The sequence below is a fragment of the Lissotriton vulgaris genome, chromosome 1_1, assembly GCF_964263255.1.
Source record: "Lissotriton vulgaris chromosome 1_1, aLisVul1.2, whole genome shotgun sequence".
NCBI classification, from domain to species: Eukaryota; Metazoa; Chordata; class Amphibia; order Caudata; family Salamandridae; genus Lissotriton; species Lissotriton vulgaris.
This window is the reverse complement of record NC_141685.1, coordinates 944,863,792-944,883,915: the sequence shown is the minus strand read 5'-3', so window position 1 is coordinate 944,883,915 and position 20,124 is coordinate 944,863,792. Positions and strand designations below refer to the sequence as shown.

General features: G+C 47.4%; 1 protein-coding gene across 1 annotated transcript in view; it reads right to left on the bottom strand.

The window, feature by feature from the left end:
- Nucleotides 1-1,651: 1,651 nt before the first annotated feature.
- The window catches only part of LOC147748245 (aquaporin-5-like), a 116,849-nt gene continuing 98,376 nt past the window's right edge, over nt 1,652-20,124 (bottom strand). Inside the window, exons 3-4 of the mRNA XM_086959199.1 lie at nt 12,564-12,644; nt 1,652-3,687 (exon numbers count right to left, since the gene is read on the bottom strand). Of these exons, the coding sequence (XP_086815325.1) occupies nt 3,547-3,687; nt 12,564-12,644 (222 nt within the window). The 3' untranslated portion in view covers nt 1,652-3,546. The remainder of the gene's footprint in view (nt 3,688-12,563; nt 12,645-20,124) is intronic.

The following is a 20,124-nucleotide window of genomic DNA, read 5'->3' as shown; positions in this document are numbered from 1 at the left end:
TAAACTAGAGAGTTCACAATATACCAACAGTGTTCAATTTTGGATTAAATAAAGACACCAATATTTTCTGAAATCGTATTTATTGATAACATTAAACTTTTATAAATATAACATATGCAAAATGATATTTTAAATAACACCGTAAAATGCAGTTGATTGAATCCAGGGTCAATAGTTTGCATCTATTTTTTATTTTCTTAATATGTACAGTTCAAATATTTAGGTAATCCTGATTAAATTTGTATCATCTTGTTATAACCTCCCTGCCCAGGCACTCAGCTGTAAGAGTACCCTGTTGCCACCTCAGGAAATTATGGGGCATATTATCAAGGTGTGGCGATGATATTATCGCCGCTTTAGCGTCCGTTTTCGGACGTAAAGCCGCTATAATATTATCGCATCATTTACAATTACATGCTGGCGCGTGTTTCCTTGATTCTGCTCCCGTTTTGTGAATGCCTCGCTTTGCAGCTCTAATGAGATGCAAGTAGGTGTTCCCTGGGAAAATAGATGGGAAATTATCGCTAACTGTCCTTCGCTGTATTTACAATATGGCCCAGGACACCCTTAGCGATATTTAGAGATGTGCTAACAAAGGTTATCGCCGTTATTGTACGTCTGCTTTTTTCCTGACTAACATATATTTTAGATGGGAGATGGATTGAGAGGCTAAATCCACATCTCCCTATTATCAAGTATTTCTCTATTGCTGCAGGATTATCGCTGGATTCCCAGCGATAATCCTGCATTTCGCGACCATCGCCAGATTTCACATCGCCGTGGAGATAAACGTTCTAAATTACGCGATATCTTGGTGATCTGATGTGGGCGATAGGCGGCGTTAGGCAAATTCCCGCTAAGCCCGCTCAGCGCTATTTAACGCTGTTCTTTGATAATATGCCCCTATGTATTTGTTTCTGACCACATGTGCCACTGATTACTTTTAAAATTAAAAATAAATGTGTGGTTGATGATTGAGTGGTTTTCAGCTATGTGGGCTGTGAAATCAAGAGACAGTGGTCATCACGGAGGATGCCATCCGTGGGGGCACAGAGTTCGATATTGTGTACTTCAAGCAACCATGTTGGTATGGGTAGGACTTTGATGAAGGCATGAGAATACCAGGTAGCGACAATCTTTGATTGGATGTTACCTTCAAGTTAGTCAGGCGTAGTAATATAATGATTAAATACAGGTCAAAGGTGGGTCAATACATTTTCCAGTGGTGTGGGAGGGCTGTTGGGGAATCAAAATGTGGTGACATTGCAAAACGAGGTGCCTAGGACTCTCTCCTGCTAAAAAGATCATTCAGAAGCAAGGCTAGTGATTTGAAATTGTTGGGAAAAACACTAGCTGAGGTAACCTGTGAGAAACCCACCCAAGGCATCTCTGCATATTTCCCAGGCAAAACGTTTAGTAGCCCTTGCTAACTCAGACCCTTCTTCTCCTTCCTTATTGCCCGCTCTCAAATAAGATCTTTAAGAAAAGGCCGCCTAAGGCTGACCCCAGTGGATGGATGATATCCAGGAAATGGTTTATTGTCATCCTGGACTACCTACAAGAGAACATGGAGTTAACTTCTGTTAAGAAGACTTGTAGTACATTTAGCAACAGCTTTTTAAAGTTCTGTAGACATGCTTTAGAATAGATATGCTAGCCCCAAGCACCCCATGCACAATGCAGTACAGGACTTTCAAGTGCAGGGATTGAAGAAGATGGACAAACCATCAGTTCCATGGTCCCAAATATTAGAGCACCCTATCACACTTAGGGGGAGGCATTTTTCAGCTAAGTAGGTAAATTTTCTTTGTCACCATCACACTGGGTAGATGGTTTGGGGATTCAGATTCCTTGTCTGCATACCTTTCCAGATTAAAAGTGTTCAATAGAGAAGTGAGGTTGTGCTCCTAGGCGTCCTTCCTGAGTTGTCTGCGTTAGAGGAGATGTTATTCCTTTCTCCAGGTATTTGTAGATTGGCTTCCTGTTATCTGTCTAGAATGGAATCTTATTGACAGCTGGGTAGAATATTTGTTCATTTGATTGTACTTCTTCCAAATCTACATTGAGACGGTTGATCAGAGCCACGGTATACATTGGTTCCTAATTGGTTGTAAGTGTGATCTTCCAGGGTAGGGACACATAGTGGTGCCTTGGCAAGAATCTGGCAAATGGCTGCTTGATTGTCCTTTGCTGCTGTTACACATTATGGGCTGTAGTGGGCAGAGGGCGGAATCAAGGGATGTGTTGAAGGTAGTTCTGGTTGCTTTGTTATATCTTCTAATAATAATGACTTGGACAAGATAAAGGATGAAATGTAGCTTTCATTGCTTACTGGCAACCTCATTTCTCTGGCACTTATTCCTCACACCTGTACTTACTGCTCATCACCTTTCTGGATCCTCGCACATCTTGATTTTGAAATGGATTTTAATCACAAGAGCAGATTTGAGTAGGGAAGTCATGGAAAGAAAAGGATGGTTGGGGAGCAGATATTTTATTTTTTTGCCATTTGGGTGCCTTTTGAGGTAGATGGAGACACATTTAAAAATAAGTTATGGGGCAATGAAAAGTGATCTGATTAATATAATTTGCAATATGTATTTAAACTTCTTTTGGTATTTGATTTAGATCTTGCTGCTGGAATATGCTAATAGTTAAAAGGTCTGCCCTGAGTCCGAATACAGACAAACTTGTCAGAATTTCCTCCTCAGAAAGTTTATCTTAATTAACTGCAATACACAGGGCCTGATTTCATTGTCAGTCAGAATGCTTCCGCCTGACACCGACTTGGTCCTGGGACTGACTGGCACCCAGTCGGCGGTCCCGACCACCTCATTAGTATACGACCGAACACTGTTCGGTCACATTCCTACATTTAACTAAGGGAGCATGCATTACTTGTTCCCATAGTGAAATGGGAGGTGTTGTTTATCCCTGCACCTCAAGGTGCCTGCCTCCAAGTGCAGAGATCAACAGCCATTACTTCTATGTGCAGGTTAAGAGACTTATATCCCATGGAAGAGGATTATGTGATAACATTTTCCTATCTTTTGCCTACACCAGTGTTTTTGCATCAAAAATGCTGTTTGAAGGGCCGGTCCACCGGCTCAGATGGTGGTATTTGCTACAAACAAATGTGGTTAGGCAGACAGCATAGATTTATTAATGTCTTTGATTTCTGGTACGCCAATGCTGTTTTGGCTTTCTTTGCACTTCTTTGCTATCCTATCTGCTCTTTCCCTTGTGGAACAGTTTTCTGGAAAATAAAGTCTGTGCTCCCGGAAGAATACCTGACCATCTTTAGTGAAACTGGCCACCACTGTCTTCGTTCTGCCTTAGTTCTGAACATCGTGTCTTAAGTTTAAATACTAATCTTAGAATCAGGCGATATAAGGTAGGAATACTGGAATTTTATGGTAAAAATGATGGGATTCTAGATATCTGTGTTAAGACAAATGTTTTCCTGTGCACCTGCCACAGGCACCAGATGTTAGCTCACGGTAGTAACAAGTTCATTTTTTATTTCGTTAATCAATTCTCCCATAGCTATAAGCACTCTTCCGGAGCTTTAAGGGCACCTTTCAGAATGGCTAACTTTTCCGCTGTCGTCTGCTTGTTTGGGCACAAGAGGTAGTTATATACCAGGGATGCCAAGATTCCACCGATGATCGGCCCCACCCAGAAGACCTGTGGAAACAGAAAAACATGTTTTATTCTAAGAAAACGTGCGTCTCCTTTTTTAAACCTCCCGACATCACTACAGTCATTGGCCTTTCCCTTTAGACGATATATTCATATCCACATCTCTCTTTTTGTCTGCATATTGATCACATTGTAAAAAACAAGGGAACCCAATTTTGGATAGGTCAGGGTCCTTGGGTACTTAGCTATTATAAAAGACAGCGGTTCCTGCGCAGAGGTACTTTGGACTGGGGTAATAAATTTAGACCCAATCGGTAGTATATTTCTGCCATTATCCAGCCGGATAAAGACGACTTCAATATGCAAGTAAAAGAGATAAACATGGGATGTATATTGATCACAGTCATCCAATTCTCCCTATGTTCCTCCTACACATTATTGTTTATGGAACTCATCAATTTCTCTTATCAGCTACCATCAGTTTAACCCATTCCTCATCATTCATCACCTATGACCATTCAACGTTCTTACCCCTTCAGCATCTCTCAATGCAATGGTTCCACTTTATTGCATCTAAAGAGGCCAGTTAGGACAACATACAGGGACTGTAAACATTACTTTCCTTTCAAAGCGGATCTGCGTCACCTGTCTCTGCCCCAGTCTGATTTTTTTTTAGATTACACATTGCAGGATCATAGATCCTCATACATAATTCAACGCCAAGTTCAAGCTGCCCAAAGATCAATTTAATACTGTGTTGTACTAAACTACTCTCACCTGTCCACTGTTAGAGGAATTTGCATGAGCACCCTTTTATTACGTCCAGAATAACATAAGTAGGGTGCAAAACTAGTTTACTAGGCCTCATTGACAGCTGAGGAAGTATGTTTTTTAGGACTACCTGGTGTGCATGGCTTCTCTCTCTGATTCTGTTTTTCTTCATCAGAAAATAGTTGAAAATGTGCTCTGTTCCATGGGGTTGTTTATTGTCACTGTAACAATTAATCCGCTTTGAAGGAAGGTGCATTCTAATTGTATCTACTTTTGTAACACAAATTATATCTACTTCTGTAACAAGAAAAGGACTTTTCCAGGTCCTGGGGAGGTAGTGAGACACAATATTGAGTTCAAAATATCAGAAGACAGAAATAACGAAAACAAACATTGTGATTAGAAAATATTGTGATGCCAAAGTATTGTTATAAGGAATGTTCAATTACTTACCGGTAATCTTCATTACCCCAGGTCCCGTTGTCCTCGTCCCATTCATAAATAAGTGGAGATAACTGTCTCCCGACAGAAAAAAAAAAAGAGGAGAGGCATGCTGGGACCCTAACACTGCCCCTCCCACCGGGTGCACATAAGCAGTACTTACCCAGCATCCCGTCTGTACAACCAAGCCCAGACAGGAAGGCCGGCCGCCCGGGAGGGAGGGAGGGGCATATGAATGGGACGAGGACAACGGGACCTGGGGTAATGAAGATTACCGGTAAGTAATTGAACATTACTCCCAGGTCCCTTATGTCCTCGTCCCATTCATAAATAAGTGGAGAATACCCAAGCAGAAAACCGGCCTTCCGCCCCCACAAGCACACCCAGGAAACCACAACAAAAGCAGCAACCCAAGGGAGCACGGAGAAGGAGGACGAAGGAAGCCACAGGAAACAACCGGACCGCACCCCAGAACAGGACAGCAGGAGCAAAACAAGGACCGGAGATACCCCAAAAACAGAAGGCCAGGGCCCCCAACAAGGAGGCCGCCAACCAGAGAAACCCCGAGACAGAGCAACTGGACCCAAAACCCAAAAGACACGGCCAAGCAACCCACCAGACAAGGCCGCCCGCCCAGCCCAGAACCAACGGGAAGACTCACAGGACACGCCAACCAGAAGGCCAGAACAAGAGCCGAGCAGGAGCGAAACTCCAACCACACAGAAAAGGCAGGTAAGGGGAAAACACCCTTGGAACCCAGAAGGGCAAAAAACCAAAAGGGCAGGAGGCCCCCCCAAAAGAAACCAGGAAGGCCACCGAACCCAGAACAGCAGAGGACGGGAAGGCCAACCCAAAGACCACAGGCCAGAGATGCCCCCAGAAGCACCAGCTGAAAGCCGACCAACAAAGGAGAGGCCAACAAGACCGGAACCGAACAAGCCCAACAAGGGCGGGGACAGAGCCACCGGCCACAGCCCACAGAAAACCCCCATCCCCAAATGGAAGGGAAACAGAGCAGGACCGGAGGCCAGAGCAACCGGGGAACACCCAGCATCCCCCACACCAGGCTCCGAGGGCAGAAAAAACAGGAGGAAACACGGCAGGGAACCGCACAGGCACCCCACACCCAAGCCAAGCAAGCAGCAAGGACAGGAGCAGCCGTATAACAAACAGCCACAGGGCGCACAGCACCCAGACCAAAAGTCCACAAGGCCCGACCCCAGCAAAGCCGGAGAGGAACCCAGAAACAGAGCCAAAGGAACCAGGAAACCAGGACCACAGTCAAGCAACCACGCAGGAGAGTAGTAGGCACAAAATCCCCACGCACGGACAGGCCACACCACCGCCGGACCACAAAGAGAACCGGAAAGAAACAGAGAAAACCGCCAAAGCGGAAGCCGGAGGAAGAGAGAAAAGAGAGGGCCAGGCAGCAGGAGACAGACAATCCGTCGCCTGGAGGAAGGACCCCACTGAGGCAAAGCAACTCGGAACCGCACCCCAACCCGAGAGAGGGAGGGGGAGGGGGCATCCAAACAGACCCACCCCGGGAACCAAGCCCGGAAACACAAGGGAGGCAGAGCGAACCAGGACACCAAAACCAGGAAATGCCCATGAAAACACCCAACGAGCAGGCAAAAACAGCCAGAGAGCCCAGGGGGCACAGCCCGAGGACAACCAGAACCAGCCAGAAGCTGGCAAACCACTGTAGCCACACAGAAAAAAAAGGCCCAAAGGACCAACAGGAAGCGGCCACAACAGCAGAGCACCCTGCCAGCACACAAAAGAGAGCCCAGGCAAGGATGCAGAACCCCAACAAGCAAGAGCTGAAAGCCCCAGCTGACACCAAAGCAGAGCAGAATAAGAGCACTGCCACAGGCCACCAACCGGGAGAACGGCAGACCAGAAGATTGGAAAAACAGTCGCCCCGCCAAGGACAAGGCAGCAACAAAGACAGCCAGGCCAAAATAGCAGCAGCATTAACCCCAGGGCCCAAAAGGCGAACCACCACTGGAAACCCATCTGGGGGAGGGGGGAGGAAGCGCCACAGCGAAGAAGAACAGGCGGACAACAACCGCAGCCAGAGAAGCTACATCCGGCACCCACAGGAGACCCCAACTGGGAACAAAACCAGGCAGGAACACAGGCAGCACCAGGAGGGGCAAGCAGGAAACACCTGAAGCAAGCCCAAGACAAGCATAGGGACAGCCAGGGTCGGCAAGGAAGATTCAGAAGCAGCCAGACCATAGAAGCAACCAAGCACAAAGAAGGCCCCGGGACCACACCCGAAGCCCCAGGCCGGAGCAAAGCAGAACAGAACAGCCACAGCCAAGGCAGCACGAACCACCGAGGTGCAGACAGAGTGCCCCAGAGAGCACCAGGAAAGCCACGCACCCCCCAGGGGACGCGAAAAAGAAAACCAGGGGCCCCCGCGCCCCGCACCCTGACCAACCACGCCGAAGCCAGGAAGTGGAGGCGCAGGACCAGCAAGCCAGAGAGCATGGGCAGAACACAACAGCCGGCCCGAAGCTGAGGCAAGGCCATCCGAAACAAGGGAGGACGCAGCCCCACCAAGAACAGGCCAAGACACCCACACCCGCGACCCCCAAGAAGGAGGCACGCAGAGGGACAGAAAGGGTAGACAGGAACCCAGGGGAGCCAACAGAAAGCACCCCTACGCAGCCCCCCAAGGAACCGAAACACTAATCCACCACCAACAGGGGGAAGGGAGCCACAGAGGAACCGAAGAAGGGGAAAACAGAAGCAAAACCCCAACAGACCGCCGCCGAGGAAGCAAAAGGCGAGCCCGACCCAAGTGCAGAGGGCAAGGCGAAAGCAAGCAGGCAGGAGAAACCCTACAACACAGGGAACCCCAGGAGCAAGCAAAACACAGAGCACGAGCAGCTAGGAGCAAAGACACCACCAGAAGGCAGCGAACCAAGGGGAGAAGCACGGTGGCAGAAACCTCCACCACGCAGACCAAGGGCGAGGGAACACCCAAGGGAGTCACCCCAAAAGAGAACCAAACCCAGGCTAAGAAAGCCAGCACCCAAACAAAAAGGCACATAGAGGCAGCAGGTAAAAGAGCACCGAACCTGAAAACAGGCCAGCACCCCGAACCAGAAGCCAGCCACGAGAAGGAAGGAACAGGGGCGGGCAGCAGCAGAGCAAACAGCCCCCCCACAGACTCACAGAAAAGAGGAGCCAGAGAAGAGGCAGCAGCGGGAAAAAAACACCCACGCAAGCCGCCCGATACAGAGCCACCAACAACCAGTAGCCCCACAAGACAGAGGAACGGGAGAAAAAGAGCCCGAAGAACTCAGAGAGCAGAACCAGGCACCCCCAAGCCACCCAGCAGCAGGCACAACCACCAACTCACCCCAGCCCCGGGAGTGCGACACGGCAAGGCAACCCGGAGGAGGAGAAAAGCAGCCTGGACAGGAACACCCAGGGGAAACACAGGACCCCAAACCAAGGCAAACCAGAGCCACAGAAGCCAGATGCAAGAAGCACAGCGGGGAAGGAGACCAGGAGGACCCAAAGTCGCAGCAGGCCACCAGCGAGGAGCACCACACGGAACAAGCACGCCGTGAGGAAAACCAACCCCCGGGCAACAGGGCACCGCTACAGCAGGGAGAGCAACAGAGACCCGCCCACCAGCCAGGGCAAAAGACAGGAAGAAGGAAGAGAGGCAGAGAGAAAGCCACGTAAAAACGAGGCCAAGGGAGCAAACCCCCGGTAGCACCAGGAGCCACCGCAACAAAGCACGGCAAACCCAGAAGGCCCAGCCAACACACCGTCAGTAACAGGCATGCTGGGAGGGGCAGGAGAAAGAGAGTCACACAGCCAGCCCCCAGGAGGAAGAAACCAACGCACCAAAACAGAGCCAAAATGAGGAGACCCGAAGGCTCAGCCAAACCGAAGAGCAAGCTCCCCAGAGGCAGGCGCCGGAGACCACATGGGCAACCAGACGGCCTAGGGCGCGCACAGGACAAACTTACCCGCGCGCACCATGCACAGCAGGACAGGCAGCACGCACAAACACAGCCGCAAATGTCCAAGGCCAGGAGCACACTGACTCGCAAAGGAGCGCCCAACACACACACACAGAGCAGGCCCCAATGACAGGCAAGCGGGACTCACCCGAAGGAGGGGGGCCAACACCAGGAACAACCCCCCCCCCCAACGCCCAGGATACCAGGAGACCGGCCCGGAGAACAGTCCCTCCAGGAGGCAGAGGAACCGCTGGCATAAACCCTGCCCCCAAGTACCAACAGCCATCTGCAGCCCCATAAGAGCCGAAGGCAAAAGTATGGACAAGATGCTAGGCGTGAAGTAAAGACACCCACAACTCGCCGTCATGTGCCCCAAGGTTCCACGCCTCCAACCATTCGCCCCCAATGTTGCAACACACAGGACGAGGACGTGGCACAGAGGCACGAACACAGGCTCCCAGCACCAGCGCGGGGTGTGCAAGCTGATAAGGCAGCACAGGTAGACAAACACAGAAGGGGAAAAAAAGAGACCGCTATGCGGAACTCACCCGGAAGGAAGGCCCGTCCCACGAACCAGGGCCTCCCCTCACACCAGCCACAGGGGCACAGCAGGCACCACGCCAGGGCTGGGCAGACAGGAAAAAACACCTCACACGCCGAGAGGAATCCGGCCAAATCCCGATGCCAGCGTGAAGCAAGTCCGAGCGCCGTCAAGCAGGCGCTCCATCACACGCAGAGGACACATCCTGAGGCAAACACAGCGCGTCTTCCATGCAGCCAGGACCCAGGAAGACGCGCCCCCATAACCCGGAAGCAATCGCCGGAGGCCAGCGCACCAGCCGCAAAGGGCCGGCCTGCGTCCACAAAGCCAGGGAAATGAAGAAAACCATCCCCTCATCAAGCCCGGCAGGTCAGGAGGCAGGACAGCAGACACCCCAACCGCACAGCCAGGCAGCCGGACGGGAAGATCCAGGAGAGGGAAGCCACTCAAGCCCAGCAGGAGCAGCACCAGCAACCACAGCAAACTTCTCTCGACAGACAGAAAAAAGAACAGACGGGATGCTGGGTATGTACTGCTTATGTACTCCCGGTGGGAGGGGCAGTATAGGGTCCCAGCATGCCTCTGCTCTTTTTTTTTTATGTCGGGAGATAGTTATCTCCACTTATTTATGAATGGGACGAGGACATAAGGGACCTGGGGAGGTAGTGAGACACAATATCGAGTTCAAAATATCAGAAGACAGAAATAACGAAAACATATATTGTGATTAGAAAATATTGTGATGCCAAAGTATTGTTATAAGGAATATTCTTTTTTGTGCGATATAATTTTTAAGAATATCATTGTTTTTAATATTGGTTTCAGTAAATTAGTTGTAAAAATATAGTTTTTAATTATTTTAATGTGTTTTAGTCAATATATTCATTTTATGTGTAGTTATTGTTTGTATAAGTGTTATTAATTTTTCAAATATAGTTTTCAATTTTGAGTGATTTATAATTTGGTACTTGTTTTTAGTAATATATAGTGTCATAGTGGGTCGTTGGGTTTGTAAGGGGATAAGGTGGGAAGTTAATTAAATATTAATATATTACCAATACATTATTTATTGTTAATTAATTATTTGATTTATTATTAATTATGTAAATTGTTTAATATTGACTTATTTTATTTATATTTTGGGTCTGTGCTGCTGAGTTTGAATGGGGTATAAGGTGTAAAGGTAAATAAGCAATGATTCTTAACAATTAATTGTTTATTGTTATTTCTTTATTTAATTTGTCCAGTCGGAGACCGGCACATAATCCCAATGGATGGCGTTTCTGCCGTTGGGATTACGATGCTCGGTTCCCAACAGGCTTTCCATGCCGGTCTTTCCGACATGAAAAGCCTGTTGGAAAGCGAGATTGGGGGCCCCTAGCAAGGCCCCTTTTTCTCGGCGACCTCAGGTTGGGGGCCGAGGGGGCACCTATGGTGAATCCCTGTTAATCCCTACACAGCATGGCAGGCACCTTGAGGTGCCTGCCACAGGGCAGGGATTACTAGACTCTAACATTTCTCTATGGCTAAATATATATATATATTACATATTTTGTGATGATATTAGTGTCAGTGATTTTTTTTCTTCTATGGAACAGAACATTGTGGTAAACAATATTTTTGTCAACAATACTTTTTACCATGTTATTGTGTCAGTGATCATCCTGAGGATAAATCTGAAGAGTATTGTGTTAAATATTTGCAAAGCTTTGCTGCAAATTTATGATATGTAGGTGAAAGGACATCTTTGACTATTAACTTTATGTGGGTTCCTTGTGTGAGCCTGCTTTACATAACACAATTTCTAAAATGTTGATTGGTATCTATAAACGTATCATTATTAGCACTGCCCATGGTGCCACTTCTGACAATGCAAGTGGCTTGATTCTCTACCGATGTGAACCTATAAAATGTACTGTTTTTGGGATGTATTCAAGACTTTCCTTGCCTCTTAAATTAAGGCCTTCTATTCACACTATACCTAAACTTGACTTGTTAGGTATTGATTTTGATTTGAATTGACTAGCCAATCTTTTGACTTCTGTAATAATTTTAAAATTTAATTAAGCCTTCATGATTTGGTCTTTGAATCTTGTTCCTTGCATGTTTTCCTGGGTGGATTTTCCTTTATCTGACTAGAGCCCTGGTCTATTGGCACTCAGGCAGCCCAATCCATTCAATCGTTCCTTTTATTAGTAGGAAGTAGGAAGCGCCAACATTTGTACTGCTCATGTGCTGTGAAGCTTAAATAAATAGGTAAACTCTGCACCCAACAAGTTAGCAACCACATTTGTCTCATCTTTGTGGTTATCTGGTTTGCTCAATTTATTTATGGCCCCATTCCTAGTTTTGGGGACTACTTTAGCCTCTGCTTGTTTCAGTGAGTGTCATCTATGAGACATTTTTTGCCTGCCCTACCACAGGTCAATCTTAGATTGATTCTGTCATACTGAGATCAAAGCACCCACTGGGTAAAATGCATTGAGATGATGAGCTGAGCTTCAGGAAAACTGGCCAGCCAAAAGTCTAAGAGAAATATTGGCATAGCATGAATCTTTCTATGGCAACAACTGCTTCATCAATAAATATGATAGAATTACCAATAGGCGTGAGGGCAACTAATGATTATTGTGATGTTGGATCATCATTCTAAGGGTAGCAGATGCTTTCTGGCCAGTCCCACTAGAAGATGCTTGCTCTCTTGATCTTTATAAGAAGCATAACATGGATCTGAACATATCACCCAGGTGTGCCTCAGTTTGAGTTATGTCATTACCATGAGCTACATACTCGCTGTGTTTTGGTGAGTACTTTATGCATTTCTGACTCAGTACGTCCATTATCTCATCATGGGAGTTTTCTCTATGCTGCCTTGAGCGCACCCCTTTTTGTTGGTCCCTGTGCCCCAGAACGATGTTCCTTTTGGCTTGATCTGCATGCTCTAATTCCACTTTGGTTCAATTCTCCCTATATCTGAAAATTAGTGCACCACCTGTCCTTGTTCCTCATATGACTCAATAGAAATGCATCTTGGTCTTGTGACTCAGCATTCCTTCTGTACCCATTTCATAAGGTTCTGTGCTGCATGTGCTTAATGTTGAGTGTTCAATTGTACTCTGGTGATTGCTTGTCTCCAGTGAGTTATTGATACTTGTATGCCTTTAGTGGAAGCTTACCCATTGGTTTGTGAATCGGTTCACAATTACTGCAGGGGAGAAGGACCGAACCGGGTTCATGGAGCAACCAGTGTAGTATATCTGGGGAGACAACAGGCAAACATCATACATTTCTCTTGTATGCTAAAAAAAAACAGCAAGTATGGCAGAATTACATTTTTGTCTTCAACACCCCATACAACTTACCATGCTTCATGTGAAAAACGGAACGATAACAGGCACTGTGAACTTTCCTGATAGCAAAGGCTCACGGCTTGTGTTTGGCAAAATAAGAGGTTGGAGATGCATTTACATCACTCTATTTTGAAAGGATTTATATTTATTAACACATTATACAACTAGTGCACGTACACACCTCCTTAGGTACAAAATGCATTACAAACAAATATGATTTCTTGTCTTGGAGTGCAAAAATTTTGTGGATCTATTAGTGAGTTCACATGGATTAAGCTCCAATCCAGACAGCATTTTTGCACCTGTTCTTGCTGATCAACATCTGCCATAAAGTAAACCTACTTGAGCTGTAAGAGAAACTTCTGACACAATTCCATGTAGTGCTTTTTATGGAGAGAGGAAATGACTGCACTGGTAAATGTCTTACCAATAGTTGGCCATGTACACCATGGGCTACCCAATTAACTCACACTGAATTAACGCAAAAAAGAGTTACCAGGTGTATGAAGGCTTACCCATTTGTCTGCAAACTCTATGTCACCGTTTACAATTAGGTAAACATTTGTTAGGAACTTTCTTGTTAGAGCTCTAGCAGAGTGTCCCTCAAAAACCTCAAATCGCATGGATGGCACAGCAGGGAAATATATTTACCGACGTTCTAGATTGGAGGCCCACTGGGGAGATTAATTTTGAACTAAGACTGTTGCTGTCAGACTGAAACCCACTGGGGTAATACTTGGCTTGGTAGTTGAAACACTACAGTCACCAGCATGCCGTTTGTATCACGTCACTTGAAAACCCACATGGTTTAAAGAGCTCATGAGTGTTGGTGCGTGCAAGCAGCTTTAAGCGCACAGCAGTTGGGTGCCTGAGTGTTTGTGTGGGTGGGGTGGGTGTGAATCTGTGCATAGATGTGTGAGTGAGTGATTCACTGGATGCATGGTTTCAAGAGTGCATCTGTGATTGACTGTATGGGTGGGTGAGTGTATGTATAGGTGTGTTGGTGAATTAATGTATATCTCAGTAGTACATGTGTGAGTAACTACAAATGTGAAAGGCAGTATGTATGTATGTTGGAGTATAAAAATAGTGAGAGTGTGTGATTGTGAGAGTGGCTGTATGGATGAGTGTGTGCTTGTATCAGTGATTGTATAGGAGCGTAAGAATGTGCTAGTATTTGTATGAGTAATTGAGCTGGTGTGTGTATAACTGTATTGGTGAGTAAAAGGGAGTGTGATTAATTATTTGCATGACGGACTAGGTGTGTGAGTACCTTTATGGATGAGTGGCTGTGTGTGAGTGTCTATATAGGTGTATGAGTGTGTATGATAGACCTGTACTGAGTGACCATAAGTATGAGTGACTGTATGGGTGAGCGAGTGGATGTGTGTGTAGACCTAAGAACAGTGAGTGGATATGTAGGTATTGGTGTTGGAGTGTCTATGGTTTTGAGGATTGCAGTCTGTAATTTAGAATGGGTGTATCTAAAGTTATATTAGGGTGTGAGAAGCTGCATCAATTTATCACATAGATGATGTCATCAGTGATGTCATTATTGATGTAATTTGAGATGTCATCAGTGATGTCATGAGTGATGTCACTGACCACGTCATGAGTGATGTAATAAATGACGCCATCAGCAGTGCATTGCAGGGTCGCGAGTTATAGTTAGCAGAACTAACTAGAATGGAGGAATTTCAATGGTTTGTATGAGTGCAATGTCCAGCTAACTCTAACACCCCTGAAACCTATGTTTTTTTTCAGTGAATTTCTAAGGTATTTTAAATGCTAATTTCTAACTATAACGTACCTGAAACCTGTGGTTTTATAAGTGAATTTCAAAGGTTTTTTAAATGCTGATTTCTAACTATAACGTGCCTGAAACCTATGGTTTTTTCAGTGAATTTCAAAGGTTTTTTAAAATGCTAATTTCTAACTATAACATGCCTGAAACTTATGGTTTTTAAAGTGAATTTCAAAGGTTTTTTCAATGATAGTTTCTAACCATGCCTACAGAGGTAGGACATGTGTTGAAAGAAGAAACAACGCACAGAAAGAAGCAAAAGAAATGCAGAAAGAAGCAACAGAAGTCCCCAAAGACAAAGAAAAGTGCAAGAAGAAGCAAGACGTGTGCAGAAAGAAACAACAGAGGAGCAGAAAGAGGCCTTGTTGCAAAATCCTCCTGTGCCCACAACTTTTTCAAATGAGTACTGGTGGTATCTGACTCTGACTAACCAAGGCTAGAGCCAGTGTTATGCTAAAAGACACTTAGAATACAGTGAAAACACCTACACACACTAGGGAACACTATGCATTGGGGTACCCCTGTGATTAGCATGACCTTCTCTGTATGGCCTCCTGCCCTAGTACATATTAGGGCAGGAGGATTAAACCTACCTCTAAGTCAGAGGTGCAGAAATATGCTTCTTTAACTTGTAGTCACGTTTGCAGAGTGGTGGAGAAAGGGTACTGGGCATCCAACCAACGCTCAGGAATTCCACTGCGTAGGACTTACAGGAGGTACCAGGAAGGATTCTTGGCCCCCAAACTCCCTCAGGGCTAAATTGGACTTCATCCCCCATCCCGTAGTCTGCCATGAGGCACGTTTGCAGAGTAGTAGAGAAAGAGGGCCATGGCCTCCGAAGACGTCTTAGCAATCCCACTCTGTGGGACTTACTGGAGGTAACAAGAGGGGTAGTTGGCCGCCAAGGACATCCTTGGGAGCCAACTTCCCAAACTATTACCTCCAGTCAGTCTCACACAGCAGCATTGGTAATTGCTCATGGGTGAAATTTGTGAATTCGCGATCCGCGAATTAACGGACTTCCCCGCGAAATTGCAAAAAAAATCCACGAATTTGCGAATTCGCAAATTTCCCCGTGAAATGGCAGATTTCTTTGTGATTTGCCCTGGAGTAATTTCTACTGGTTAATCCAGTAAGTGCTCCCTCATTGGGTAAATGTATAGTGCTTTTACTACACGGCAGCTGCGTAAAGGGCCAGAAGATGTGTCTCCAGTGACCATGTGTGCCTGTAACTCATGGTCAATGGAGACAAATTTCTGGCCCTTTACGCAGCTACAGTGTAGTAAAAGCTCTATGGGGCAGATTTACAAGCCACTTGCGCCTCTTTTGTGCCGCAGTTGCGACACTTTTGTGATGCAGAGGCAGCACAAAAGATGCGCCATGGTGCTGGGTATTAACAATGTGACGCATGACGCTGAGAGATGCGTCACGTTGTAAAGCCCTGCGCCATCAGGAGGCGTTCCGGCGCAGGGGAGGGCGTTCCTGTGCAGGACCGCCTCCTAAAAGTGGCTGAGTGAAATCTACAAGATTTTACTCAGTCACTTTTAGGCCAATCCTGCGTCAAAACCCTGCGCCTGCTTGAAGCAGACGCAAGGCTTGTCGCAGCATTGGGGAGATAGGGCCCCCCAGAGCATTGCTGGAGCTGCGTCACGCTTGCAACGCAGCTCCAGCAATGCGCTGCTTTTACGACACAGATGCGTGACGCATCTGTGCCGTTTTTGCCACATGGTGTGCCGCATTGTAAATGCGGTGGACTATGGGTGGCGGAGTTGAGGCGCACAATAACTGGCGCATCCCTTGGGATGCTCCAGTTATTGTAAATCTGCCCCAATACATTTAGCCAACGAGGGAGCACTTACTGATTAGACAGTAGAAAGGACTCCAGTTGAGTAGAGGTATTGCACAAACCGGTGGCATCTTCGTGGACAAACACGCAGGGCGGGATTCATTCTGCCCCCTGTTAGACTCGTTTTTTGTGCCCTTCTGCCCTCTGTTAGACTCGTTTTTCCCTTATTTTTCTGCCCTACTGCCCTCTGTTAGACTCGTTTTTTGTGCCCTTCAGCCCTCTGTTATTCCCTTGTTTTTCTGCCCTTCTGCCCTTTGTTAGACTGCTTTTTGTGCCTTTCTGCCCTCTGCATCACCACATCATCACTCAGCGCTACCCTAGCATCACTTAGCACCACAACATTATCACTCAGCACCACCACATTATCACTCAGCACCACCACAGCACCACTCAGCACCACCACAGCATCACTCAGCACCACCACAGCACCACTCAGCACCACCACAGCATCACTCAGCACCACCACAGCACCACTCAGCACCACCACAGCACCACTCAGTGCCACCACAGCATCACTCAGTGCCACCACAGCATCACTCAGCGTCACCACATTATCACTCAGCACCACCACAGCACCACTCAGCACCACCACAGCATCACTCAGCAACACTACAGCATCACTCAGCACCATCACAGCACCACTCAGCACCACCTGAGCACCACTCAGCACCATCCCAGTATCACTCAGCACCACTACAGCACCACTTAGCATCACCACAGCACCACTCAGCACCACCACAGCATCACTCAGCACCACCACAGCACCACTCAGCACCACCACAGCACCACATAGCGCCACCACAGCATCACTCAGCACCACCACAGCATCACTCAGCACCACCACATTATCACTCAGCACCACCACAGCACCACTCAGCACCACCACAGCATCACTCAGCAACACTACAGCATCACTCAGCACCACGACAGCACCACTCAGCACCACCCGAGCACCACTCAGCACCATCCCAGTATCACTCAGCACCACCAGCACCACTCAGTATCACCACAGCGCCACTCAGCACCACCACAGCACCACTCAGCGCCACCCCAGCATCAATCTGCGCAACCATTCAACAACAAATGGTTCAAATATGTTCTCTCAATGTTTCAAGCTTTATTACAAATGTCACAAGAAGATGTTAATATTTCACTTCTGTTCTTGGATTTTCATCACAATAAAATACACTGAACATAATCTTCACAAAAGTTATTTTCAAAAGTTTAAGCTATTGCCATTATAAATTAAAATCACTTTTATTTAAGTATTAATTATTTTAAAAAATTAAAAGCCATTGTAATTTGTAATATCAATACATCTAAGTCACGTAAATACAAAACATGTTGCATTGCAAATGCTATTGGTGTCACATTTGCGAAAGTTATAACTATTGGCATTGTAAATGACAAAGCTATTAATTTAGCTATTTTCAAAACCAACGCATAAATAAAAACAATTGTCATTTACAAGACCAATAGCTCAAACTTTCCTAATGCGAGACCTATTGCATTGCAAATTCTTTTTTTTTTGTATCTGTCAGTGCTTCCTGTTTAGGTCAATTTTCGTGACAGGCGCCTCATTGCCTACTTGTAACTATTCTCTGACCCTGCTTCAAGGGTCAGAGCAGGGTCAGAGAATAGTTGCAAGTAGGCAACGAGGTGCCAGGAAGCACTTACAGGCTTACAGCAGCAGGTGCCCAAGTTAAAGTTAATTTCTTTGTAACCCTTTTGTAAAAGGCTACAAAAAATTAGCTTCAACTGTTGCACCTGCTGCTGTAACCCTGTAAGTGCTTGGCTGAAAATTCGTCCCGCTGATTCGCAAATTTTACCGCGATTGTGTGAGATTCGTGGATCGTGAAATCGCGGAAAATCCGCAAATTCCTCTAGCCGAACGAATTTTCAGCCCATGCTTAGCAACGCCCACTTTGCCACCACTCTACAAACCCACTACCTAGCATGTAAGGGTCCTTCAGGGGCCAACTAGCCTACCTTTTACCTCCAATAAACCCAACTCAGTGGGATTGGTTAGAGTTAGACAAAGGACATGCCCCCTTTCACCACCACTCTGCAAATGCGCCCCCTGGCGTGTTGTAAGTTGGAGGATTAAGTCCCATTGAATCCTGAGGGTCACTGGGGTCCAACTAGCCCACCAGGTACCTCCAGTAAGCGTCACAGAGCTGCGTTTCAGAGAGGTGTAAAAAGGGACATGGCCTGGGCCACCTCTCTGTAACGCAGAACTGTGGCGCTTACTGGAGGTACCTGGTGGGCTAGTTGCCCCCCAGGGGCCTTCAGGATTTAAAATGTGCCACAGGGCGTGTTTACACACATCAACTCAGGCCCTGCCCCCTCCCTTTACCACTGTGCAAACGCGCCCGTGACACATTTCAAGTTGGGGGATTCAGTTCCCTTGAATACTGAGGGTCCCTAGGGACCAACTAGCCCACCATGTACCTCTAGTAAGCACCATAGAGCTGTGTTGCAGAGAGGTGGTCCGAGGCCATGTCCCTTTTTACACCTCTCTGCAATGCAACTCTGTGGCACTTTCTGGACCTACCTGGTGGGTTAGTTGGCCCCCAGGGACCGTAAGGATTCAAGGGTTACTTAATTCCCCAATTCAAAACATGCCACAGGGTGCGTTTGCACACTTGTCACATCAGGCCACGCCCCCTTCCTGCAGCACTGTGCTAACGCACCCCCTGGTGCATTGTACATTGGGCGATTGAATCCCCTTGAGTCCTGAGGGCCCCTGGGGGCTAACTAGCCCACCACTTACCTTCAGTAAGCGCCACAGAGCTGCGTTGCAGAGTGGTGTAAAAAGAGGCATGGCCTGGGCCACCTCTCTGCAACGCAGTGCAGCGGCACTTATTGATGGTAAGTTGTGGGCGAGTTGGCCCCCAGGGACCCTCAGGATTGAAGAGGAATTAATTCCCCAACTTAAAACGTGCCACAGGGCGTGTTTGCACACATGTCACCCCAGGCCCGCCCCCTCCCTTGTCCACTGTGCAAACACGCCCTGTGGTGCGTTTTAAGTTGGGGGATTAAGTCCCCTTGAATCATGAGGGTCCCTGGGGTCCAGCTAGCCCACCAGTTACCTCCAGTAAGCGCCACAGAGCTGTGTTGCAGAGAGGTCTAAAAAGGGGCATGGCCTCTGAACACCTCTCTGCAAGGCAGCTCTCTGGATGGCGGTCCCTGGGGCTTTTGAGGGCCTTAGAGGCCCCCCACACATTTACAATTAGTCCAGGGGGTGGCGGTCCCCGGGGCTGCGGGAAGGCTGCGTGCCCTTTGCAACTAATTAACCAAGCCCCGAGGAGGTGGCGGTCCCAGGGGCAGCGTAGGAGGATTGGGGCCACCACACTTTTTTTTCACTGCCCCCGGGACCTGGCCCACCCGGGGTTAAAATCCAACGTCGCTTTTTTTTCAGCCAGATTTGCGCATCCAGTTCCACGTCTTGGCTGCCAGGTAGGAGAAGGATCTTCCTCCGGCGGTGGCTCTGCGGATGCGTGGTATGGTGGCGAGTGCGTGGCTGGTCGATCGTAGCTGGCGGGTGGGAGTGTAGAAGGTCATGCAGTCGCTGAGGTACTTGGGGCCCAGGTCGTGGAGAGCCTTGTGTGCGTGGGTGAGGAGTCTGAACGTGATTCTCTTGCTGACGGGGAGCCAGTGCAGGTCTCTCAGGTGTCCGGTGGCCCCCAGGGACCCTCAGGATTGAAGAGGAATTAATTCCCCAATTTAAAACGTGC